The sequence below is a fragment of the Salvia hispanica genome, chromosome 2 (assembly GCF_023119035.1).
Source record: "Salvia hispanica cultivar TCC Black 2014 chromosome 2, UniMelb_Shisp_WGS_1.0, whole genome shotgun sequence".
NCBI classification, from domain to species: Eukaryota; Viridiplantae; Streptophyta; class Magnoliopsida; order Lamiales; family Lamiaceae; genus Salvia; species Salvia hispanica.
The window spans coordinates 26,539,476-26,550,414 of record NC_062966.1 but is presented as its reverse complement, the minus strand read 5'-3'; the positions used below and the strand labels follow the sequence as shown (position 1 = coordinate 26,550,414).

General features: G+C 33.2%; 2 protein-coding genes across 2 annotated transcripts; both read right to left on the bottom strand.

Annotated features, from left to right (window-relative positions):
• Positions 1 to 5: 5 nt before the first annotated feature.
• Positions 6 to 554, bottom strand: LOC125206598 (putative FBD-associated F-box protein At5g56440). The gene has a single exon (XM_048105842.1). It carries the CDS (start codon positions 552 to 554, stop codon positions 6 to 8), a length of 549 nt encoding a protein of 182 aa, XP_047961799.1.
• A 5,987-nt stretch (positions 555 to 6,541) lies between these two features.
• LOC125208595 (F-box/LRR-repeat protein At5g02910-like) lies at positions 6,542 to 7,966 on the bottom strand. Its single transcript, XM_048108242.1, has 2 exons — positions 7,094 to 7,966; positions 6,542 to 6,921 (listed from the first exon to the last, which is right to left on the bottom strand). The coding sequence occupies exons 1-2, from the start codon at positions 7,964 to 7,966 to the stop codon at positions 6,655 to 6,657; spliced, it is 1,140 nt and encodes a 379-aa protein (XP_047964199.1). The 3' UTR covers positions 6,542 to 6,654.
• Positions 7,967 to 10,939: the final 2,973 nt, after the last annotated feature.

Below are 10,939 nucleotides of genomic sequence, written 5' to 3'. Positions count from 1 at the left end.
CACCATCAAAGATCAAATAGGTATGAAGATAAAGGGTTTTCAAATTTGGTAAAAGAAACTGTCCAGGTACATGAGGGGGTAAACAGCTTGAGCTTGAGCTCGCGAAGCGTTGTGGAGGTGAAAAGCGCGGCGGGAAGACTCAGAGTAGCTAGGTCGTTGTAGGCGCGGAGGTGGAGGGAATGAACGCCGTGATTGATGGCGTAGAGCACGCATTCATCCACGAATGCCGGGGTGAATGTTTTGGTGTGGATTGTGCCGACGAGTGAGAGATGGAAGTCGTGGACTGGGGCTGTGGCGTCACGGTTAGAGAGGAAGTGGGAGACGAAGCGGGAGAAGAGGGGAGAGAAATCTGTGGTGTCTTTCTCATTTGTTAAGGTGACGCGACGGTGGGAGGCGGCGCGGCTGAGGTTGAAGCGGAGGCCGGGGAGGGAACGCCACAGATTTTTCCATCTCTTGGAGAGAATGCTTGTTTGAACGGATTCGTAGGTGTCGATGAAGGAGAGGATGTGTTGAAGAATTTCATCTGGCAATTGGCTGATTTTGTCTTCCTCCATTTTTTAAGAAGATTGATTTTGATGATGAGTTTTGTTTTTATGTAAGTAAATTTTTCTTGGTGGCTAAGTTTGAATTTTGACTAAAACAGTGTATAATGCAAATACTATTTTTATTATTGACATAATATTATAGATCCACTAATTATTCGTAACATAATTTCTGACAATTTTTTTTATCAATAAGAATTGAATTCTTACCATGAGATTTTGCAAATCTGATACTACAATGCATGTTATATGAATATCATTATTAATTAGTTTTTAATTTATTTTATAAAAAAGTGAAGTTCAATTTTGGTCTTAAATATATGACCAAAATATGAATTTGGTTTAAAATATTCACTTTTTTGAAAAATAAGTCCATAACAAATGAATATGACGAAGAAATAGTATTTTTTTTATACTACTATATATTAGTTGTACAAATTAACCAAAGCATACCAATATGAAATTGAAAATAGAAATATGTGGAAAAAATAATTCAGCGAAGCACGTTCGTTTCCACTAAGTTTGATAAAAAATTCAACTCCGTCAAATTCGGTCGAGGTCGAGGTCGATCGACTCCCTTGTCGACTCATGAGGACCATAAAACTCCATTAAATTCGATCTTGTTTTGTAGTTGAGAGCCTTAGAGCTCGAGCTTGGTTGCACGCCATGGTCGAGAGCACAAATAAAAGCATGCACTGAGACTAAGTGGATATTAGCGGATCTTATGTCGAGAGCACAAATATAGAGCCACTTGTGCTTTTAATCATTTAATAAAAGCATACAAATAAAAGCAGAGCACAAATAAAAGCATGCACGCCTTGGTTGAGAGCACAAATATAGAGCCACTTATTATTCGTAACATAATTTCTGACAATTTATTATTAAAAATATAAGGATCTTGGCATTCCAATCATTTAATACACCATCGGTCCCATAAAAATATAGATAATGAATATGACACATGAGTTAAGACAAAATTAATAAAGTAAAAGAGAGGAGAAGAAAGGCATGGTAAAGTAGGGCTAACAATTTTTGCCACGACACGATAACACAACACGAACCCGCACGAAATTAATGGGTGTGTGTCAAAGCTTATTGGGTTCGTGTCGTGTCGTGTCGGGTTCGTGTTACACATTAATACATAAGATTTATATATTATAATATTATTATTATTATTATTATTATTATTTTATTTATTTTAAAAATTTAAAATTTTTAAATTAAAATTTAAAATTTAATATTAAAATTTAATATTAGAAATAATATTTGTATAATATAATAATATTATTATAGTGTCGTTATTGTTGTGTCATATATGTGTTGTTATTGTGTCGTGTTGACCTGAAGTGGTTCGTGTCGTTAATGGGTTCGTGTCGTGTTCGTGTCTAAGGGTAGCGGGTCGTGTTCGTGTTCGTGTTTGAAGTTTTCTTAACGAGTCATGTTCGTGTTTGTTGTTATCGTGTCGTGTCATTATCGTGTCGACACGATAACGACACAACACGCACGATTTGCCACCCCTATGGTAAAGTAAGAGAGAGAAGAGAATGATTGTTAAAGTAGTATTTAGACCTTCATTATTAAATAGATACTCCCTCCGTCCACAAAAAATAGATCACTTTTGCCATTTTGGGACGTCCACAAAAAATAGATCACTTTCTAAAAATGAAAAGTTTATCTCTCATACTTTTCCTACTTTTTCTTCTCTCTCTCATAATTTACTCACTTTTTCTCCCTATCTCTCTTACTTTACCTACTTTTTCTCCTCATCTCCCTTACTTTACCAATTCTACATTAAAACCTGTGCCGAACAACAATAGATCTATTGTTTGTGGACAGAAGGAGTATAAATTTTCAAAAATGGAATGCACATAATTTTATGGGGCAAATGAAAGTTGAAAGTGCACATATTTTTATGAGACGGAGGGAGTATTATAATATGATACTTTTGATCAAAATAACAATTGAATTCTTACCATAAGATTTTGCAAATCTGATACTATAAAAAGTAGGTGCGTTATATTGCTAACTATTTTTTAAATTGCTAACTACTACTAAATCATATGCATTAGATCTTCAAATCAAATGCTAAAATTATTCAACCCCGAATATCAATATATTGTACAAAAAATGTCAATAAGGGTATTAAAGTCAATTAACAACAAATTAGGTATAATTAACTTTTGAAAAGTATCACAAAACTTTAAATACATATAATTATCACAATTTTAATTATTTATGCACACAACATTATATCAAATTAAAGATAATTTTATAAGGATTCTAACGAGATCTCATTTGCATATGTTCTGTTGTCATATTTTTGAAAAAAATTCTTTAATTTCGGATTTTTATGAAGCAGTTTAATGTCAATGTAGTTATCAAAATATGTCAACATAATATCTATAAAATGTTAATTCGAAATTGATTGACATATTCAAGACATCGTATTGATATGTTTAATACACTACAATGACATTTTGATCCAAAATCCTAATTTTAGGCGTTTTAATTATTCTTTTATTTTTAAATAATAAAAAAATGAATTTACATATAGCAAATTATAGACCACTAGATCTCTAAACATCCTATGATCTCTAATTAATTGTAGTTAGCAATTTGAGGAGAGTTAGCAATTGATCACACCCCGAATAATAATATATGTAATAAAAAGTGTATTTCGAATTTTATTATATATACTTATACTTTACATTTTATAAATAAAATATTTGGGTCCTTCTATAAATTTTAATAAAAAATAGCCCAACAAATGATTGATTTATTAAACCCAATTTCTTTCCCCAAATAATTCCAACATGGTCATCTCCTTCCCCGATTCACTAAACAAACCCCAATCTCCATTTCTGTCGGCATCTTCTATTCAAATCATCTTCTCATCTCAAGTCACCTTTTCAACTTGGACCGCCACTCACTTCTATTAGCCATTTCTCAATGCTTTAATGATTTCGATAATGAAATCTATGTCTAGATTTGAATTAATTCAACCATAACATTTATACTATAAAGTGGAGATAAAATCACCAACCTTCATCCATGCTTTCTTCTTTTGGTGTAGAGGTTGAATCCACCAATTGATGTTCGTCCTATCTTTGACTGGATCCTCCATAATTGATGTTATCTCCTCTTTCACCTCAAGCCTTTAATGATTTTTTTAATGGATAAAGAATCTAAACTTGAATGTGTATATATATATATGTACACCGAGCCTTTTATGTACACATGTACTATGTAATTGTATGTATGTACTTTCGGTATTTATCAGTGTATCTTAACATGGCTGAAAACACTCTTCTATAGGCATTAACACCCTTTCCGAAAGATTGCGTCGATTCACATGAAACTGCAGCCATGCAGTTTATGCACTTCAACCGATTCTTAATAATAGAGGCATCGGTTAATAAGTTTGAATCAGTTAATTAAATAACTGATTCTAGACTTTACAATCTCACGCACAACATACAAACATACACATTCATTCATATATTAATATTAATATATCAATATATGTACACCAATCTCACACGGTAATGTACATATTAATATTTTATGTATACATAATCATTACTGTTCATATACAATTATTACTATACAATAATTGTGATGAAACTGTTTGTATACATACATATAAATACACGTATACTATTATTTATAAATTAGAGGTAAGAGAAGAGGGTTATCAATACACCCGATTCTAATTCTTTAATCGAAACCGATCCATCACGGTATCGTTTTTAATATTAGAATCCTAATATAAACTTAATCCTTATAATTAAACCAATAGACACTTAGGTTATATAAGAATATAAATATTCTTACAACTTCATTACAAATTTTCTTCTTCCTCAGTTTGTTTTATTATTATTATTATTATTATTATTATTGTTATTATTATTATTATATATATATTTTTTTATTATTTTTTTTGTGCGGAAGGGGCGGCTATGGCTTTTCCGGTCAATCCATAGGAAAATTCGACACTCTTGGCCATCGGGAAGGGGCGACCACCCCGTCCTGCGCCCCCGGGCCCCGAGATCCACCGGTGCATCATTTGGTCGAGACAAATAAAAACATTGCATGCATACTGTAATACCCCATATCTATTTTATATAAAAAAAAGCTACTATATTTTTGGGTATTTTCAGAAGTATTTTTTTTTGAAATTATTTAATTGTCAATTGATTATTTGGAAACGTTTTGAACTAATGAGGATCCACTACCAAAAATGATAAAAGTGAAACGTGATAAATTTTTAGGGACGAACGAAAATGAAAATAAATGACAAATTTTCAGGGATATGGAGAGAGTAGCTGAAGAATCTGAGACATTTTACAAGGTGTGAAAATGTAATGCCCCGCTTTTTCGAACCCTAATTTTTGAGACGTGAAATTTTTTGCGTTAAATGCTTTTAATGCTATGATATATGTGGATTAAATGATGAGTGATTTATTGCAATATTTTTTGTGACCTAATTGTGATATGGAGTTGAGTTTGAGTTGAATAGTCAAACTTGTTGAATATGTGGCGTGGCTATTGAATAGTCAACATTGTGGAAAATATGACGTGGCCGTGGAATGGTCAAAGTCGTTGGAAAATGTGAAGTGGAGGTGGAAATTCGAATATGTGAATATTTTGATGCGAGGAAAATAATATTGTGGTGAATTATATTCCTAAGGGATGAGTGAGAATTTAATAGGAGCATTATTTAATTATGTGGAATTTTCAACCCCTCCTATTTATTGGAAAGAAATCCTATTTTTGTTGGATTTAATTATTGCTTGGAATAATTATCCGAATTAAATCTAAAGTCAAATATTCCTTGATTATTTGATGAGATTTTCGAAACCCCTATCATAATATGGAGATTTTCGAAATCTCCAAATTTTATGGGAGAATGGATTATTTTATTCTATTATTTGATCCCTTATTTATTCTCTTCCATAAATAAATTCAAATATCCTAGCATATCTTGCCAAATCTAAGAAGATCTTACAATATCCTAATTTAAATAGGATTTTAATTAAATCCCTTTTGAAGAAGCTAAACTACACGCCACTTTTATATTTAATTGGGGAGAATATTTATTATTTTCTTGCTCCGTGATATTTTATTCTACTTCGTAAAATATTCAAATTTAATCATAGGCGCTAATTAAATAGTCTAGAAATTCGAAATCCCCTATTTTCTCAACCAAATTAACGCCACTTCTCTTCCATATCTCTTCCAAATCTTGATTTATTTAATTATTGGATTATATCTTGCACTCTATAAATAAGAGAGAAGACCTAAACCCTAGCAACACACAAAAACCACCCCTCTCTCCCGCACTCTTGCCGATCTCTCTCCCCACTCTCTCTCAAATTTTTCTTCTACTTTCTCCATTAATTCTACATCTTTTGGAGAAGAACTGAAGTTGAAATTCGAGAATTCGTTGAAGAATCACGGTCCTACTTGTTTTCTACCGATTGTTCTATTGAAAAGGTATTTTTATCTTCTCTTCTTCTACCGATCAATCGGTGTTCATGAGTCCATATGCTTAAAATACTCAGCCCTGCATGTGTTTTCCCTATGTGCAGGTTGAGCGGCGATGGGCGGTCGGTGGTTGAGATGGTTGATTCGAATAAAATGGATGGTTGGGATTTTGAGTGTAGTCGTGTCCTCAGGCTTCGCTTTCTCTTGGAATGCTTCCGCTGAATATTTTGAAACTTATTCTCTTTGGTTGGTTTGAACTTATTTCTTCGAATTAAAATATAGTGAATTATTGCGTTTTGTTGGAGCTACAATAAACCTTTGACTTTTGAGCTTAGCCTATGATAGCTATTAAATCTTGTTTTTCGTATTTAAAGCCGTTGACTTATTGCCTTGATCTTCATTAAACACTTGGTCAAATCTCTTTAAATGAAACCCTAGTCTACATTCTTGTCACCTTAAGTTCGCCAAGTTAACAGTCGCCGTATTTATTATACCCTAGAAATGCCGGGCTGTTACAGAAAAAATGGCAAAAGACTAATATTATTGATATTGGTATCTAGGGTTTGAGCATCATTGTTTTTCCAAATTAGATAGGCACAAGAAGCTCTTCAAACATGTCAACATTTCAATTTCGGAATAGATTATCAAATCCCCAAGTATAATCCGTGTCTTCCTCGTCGGACATATATTCGGAATTTTGTTCAACCACAACTACATCATCAGGAAACTCCACCATCATCGACTCAAAATACAAAGTCCCCACTGTCAAGTAGTTCATTACGCTTTGAAGCACTGTACGAATTTTGCGACGTCCTTCCACCAACTTGAGACATTTGAGGTTGCGAAATGGAGAATGACTTTGCTCTATGGGACCACCATCCAGTTCAAGAACCTATTAGGTTTGAAACAACCATACATACATGTTAGAAACACTAGCGCGGATGCAAAAAAAAAAAGCGACTTTTGGCTGTTTCAGATCATTGAAAGCGACTTTTGCATAACAATCTTTATAATGATTTAGAATAAATTAGAAAATTTTGAGAGAGGGGGAGAGAGTTTGGTACCTTGAGAGTGTCCAAAGTCAATGAAACAACGGTAGCTTTACCAAGTTGTTGAAGCATCCTAACACAATTTAGATGCATCCCTTTCACATGGTTACTAACATGATGAATGTCTAAATGGACTTTTTCCAACATTGGGAGATTCATCTTTGAACATTCCAAAGGCAAATGTCCCTCGTATCGAAACGAGGTAAGCAACGGAGCTGAAATCTCTTTTGCAACTTCCATATTTTGGAAAGAATATTGAACGATTTCAAGAACTCTAAGCTTCGGAGCCCTTAAAACAAGGTCAGTGATCGGAAATTCGCACAGATAGAGCTTCTCCAGCTCCGGGAGGCCCGCGAACGGCTCCACCACGTCTTCCCGGGAGCGATGATCGTCGAAGAGCCAAAGCCTTTCGAGACAAAGTGTTTTCAAATTCGGTAGAGAAAACCGTCTGGGTAAATATATGCCCCTGAAGTGCACCTGCCTGATCTCGAGCTCCAGCAGCGTCTCAGAGACGAGAAGTGGAGCCGGAAGCCCGAGAAATGGCTCGTAGTGGCGGAGGATTTGGAGGCGGAGGGACTGAACGTTGTGATTGATGGCATAGAGCACGCATTCCTCCACGAATGCCGTGTCAAGATTAGTTTTGATGTCGAGGGAGAGGTGGAAGTCGTGGACGGCGGCTGCAGCGTCGCGGTGGGAGAGGAATTGGGAGACGCGGTGGCGGTAGGCGGCGCCGCCGTGGATGTGCAAGCGGATACAGAGGAGGGAACGCCAGAGGTGTTTCCATCTCTTGGAGAGAATGGTGGTTTCAACGGCTTCATGGATGTCGATAAAGGAGAGGATGTGTTGAAGAATTTCATTTGGGAATTGGCTGATTTTGTCTTCATCCATTTTTTCAGATGATTAATTAGGTGGTGAGTTTTGTTTCATTGGTGACTGTATTTTATAGTTGTTAATGTTTCCTTAATGTCCAAGTTCGAATATTGACCTTTATAGTGCAAGTTCAAAGATGATGTACTACTAGATTTAAATCTAGATTAATTAATAATTGTTGAACTATAAATTAGATTCTTATGTATATTAATGCTTTCTTGATGTCCAAGTTGAGTGTGGACCATTAAAGAGCGAGTATGCTTTTTGTTAATTTAATATTTCCCATCCGCTCATTATAATAGTGAAAGAATAAACGTGAAACAAATTATAGAATAATGGAGCAATTATAATATATATAGTGCTGACTCCACTGATGTTTTTAAAACTCATTCAAATTAATCATTAAATTGATGTTATTTATAAATATGAACCCCTCGTTTATGCATTATACTACTAGGAATTATGCATCCAGCGCATACTTTGAGCATTGACTTTAGATCAAGTATTATAATTAAAGTATATATATATAGGTTTGTGTTAAAATGACAACCTCTCTTAAAATGACAACGTGACAACGCTTATACAACAATATTATAAACTCTACACAGCAATATCCAACACGTTAGACAGTATAGATTGCTGTCTAACGTGTTGGATATTGCTGTTCAAGAAAAATTGTTGTTTAAAGGCTACAAAATTGTTGCCCGTCTTTTTTGGTTTTTTTTGCCACGTGGCAGCTTGTTATTCGTCCACGTGTACAAATGATTGGCTAGAAATAGTGGTATGGTGTTATTTTAAGGGGTGGTGGCACCCTAACATGCCCCTATATATATATATATAGTAGTGATATAGGGAAAGTGTCCATTAAGTACATAACTAGAGAAAAAATTATAGCCACAAGATCAAGAAAATCAAGGGCTAGATTAGATAAGCAAGGGTAATTTTTCGCACTTCATTGTATACACAATTTACTTCAGCGGGGGTATTTATGTAATTTCAGAATTAGGGTAAAAAATCAAAATCCCCAAAAATTTCCTCCCGCTTCAAGTTTTCCGCTCACATTTTTTCTGTCAAAATTTAATTCTCTCTCAAAATTTCTCCCACAAAAACCTAGCGATCGGAAAATCGACGGCTAATCTTCATCTTCACCACTCATCTCCGGCGATATACGACTGAAATCGACGACATCTGTTTAGCATTTGTACCATTAAGCATCTACATCGAATCCACATTTAGAAAATGGTTGATACTCGAAAATCTTCAACGGAAAATTCTAGCCGCAATTTGCGTTCTGGCCGGAAATCTAGTGAAGGTAATACATATCTGAAGATTTTCAAGGTTCTTACTCTTAATTTATTTCATTAAGTTCATCTCATTCCTAACTTCGATTCTGATTTTTGTCAAAATAGTACAAAAATCGACTCAGAAGCAGCCGGATATGAAACAAGCAACTCGGAACCTCGATGCAGATGATGGAAAGAAAATTTCAGATCCAGAAGGTAAAACCTAGGAATTATATTTGTAAAATGAAGAAATAAATTATGAAAATCAGGTAACAGAGTATTCCAAGTGAACTTTCTAAAATCGTAGATGATATGTTGTATATTGATATTGTGTTTCTTATTGATGTGTTTAGGAATTTTGGATTAAACTTAACTGTTGTGTTCTTCATCAAAATGAACTACATATTCTTTTTAATGAAGTAGTAAATTGATACGATGAAGTAATAAATTATGATAATGAAGTAATATAAATCATTTGTTTATACAGTAGGTTTTATTACCAAAATGAAGTAATAAAACATTACAATGAAGTAAATGACTCTAAAAATGAAGTATATGTTTACTGTTTTGTATGAGTTTAGGATTTAGAACTAAAATTAACTGCTGCATTGTTTGCATATTCAAATGAACTACATATTTTATGTGATGAGGTAATGCAACTGATCTGTTTTCCTATTAACTATAATCTAGTTGTTGTGAAGTATTGAATTCATATAATGAAGTAATAAGTTATGATAATGAAGTATCATATTAAACTATCTGTAATCATATTAAATGAGGTAACAGAGTATTCCAAGTGAACTATCTATAATTGTGGATTATATGTTGTAAATTAATTCTGTATTTGTTATGTACAGGTAAAAATTCCTCTTCAACTAGGAAAAAAGCAAGTAGTTCTACTCAAATCCCTACGGAAATCCCTACTACAAAAGGTAAAAAATGAATTGATATTTAATGTGTACTTAATGAATTAACATAGTATTATTCCAAGTGAACTATCTATAATTGTGGATGATATGTTGTATATTAGTTGTTGTGAAGTATTGAATTCATATAATGAAGTAATAAGTTATACAATAGGTTTTATTACTAAAATGAAGTAATAAAACATTAGAATGAAGTAAATGACTCTAAAAATGAAGTATATGTTTACTGTTTTGTATGAGTTTAGGATTTAGAACTAAAATTAACTGATGCATTGTTTGCATATTCAAATGACCTACATATTTTATGTGATGAGGTAATGCAACTGATCTGTTTTCCTATTAACTATAATCTAGTTGTTGTGAAGTATTGAATTCATATAATGAAGTAATAAGTTATGATAATGAAGTATCATATTAAACTATCTGTAATCATATTAAATGAGGTAACAGAGTATTCCAAGTGAACTATCTATAATTGTGGATTATATGTTGTAAATTAATTCTGTATTTGTTATGTACAGGTAAAAATTCCTCTTCAACTAGGAAAAAAGCAAGTAGTTCTACTCAAATCCCTACGGAAATCCCTACTACAAAAGGTAAAAAATGAATTGATATTTAATGTGTACTTAATGAATTAACATAGTATTATTCCAAGTGAACTATCTATAATTGTGGATGATATGTTGTATATTAGTTGTTGTGAAGTATTGAATTCATATAATGAAGTAATAAGTTATACAATAGGTTTTATTACCAAAATGAAGTAATAAAACATTACAATG

Bases quoted from the DNA above. Each gene is read 5' to 3' on its own strand.
- LOC125206598 (XM_048105842.1), bottom strand. From the start codon at position 554: ATGGAGGAAGACAAAATCAGCCAATTGCCAGATGAAATTCTTCAACAC.
- LOC125208595 (XM_048108242.1), bottom strand. From the start codon at position 7,966: ATGGATGAAGACAAAATCAGCCAATTCCCAAATGAAATTCTTCAACAC. The intron at 6,922-7,093 runs GTACCAAACTCT...CAAACCTAATAG, and splicing joins TGACTTTGGACACTCTCAAG to GTTCTTGAACTGGATGGTGG.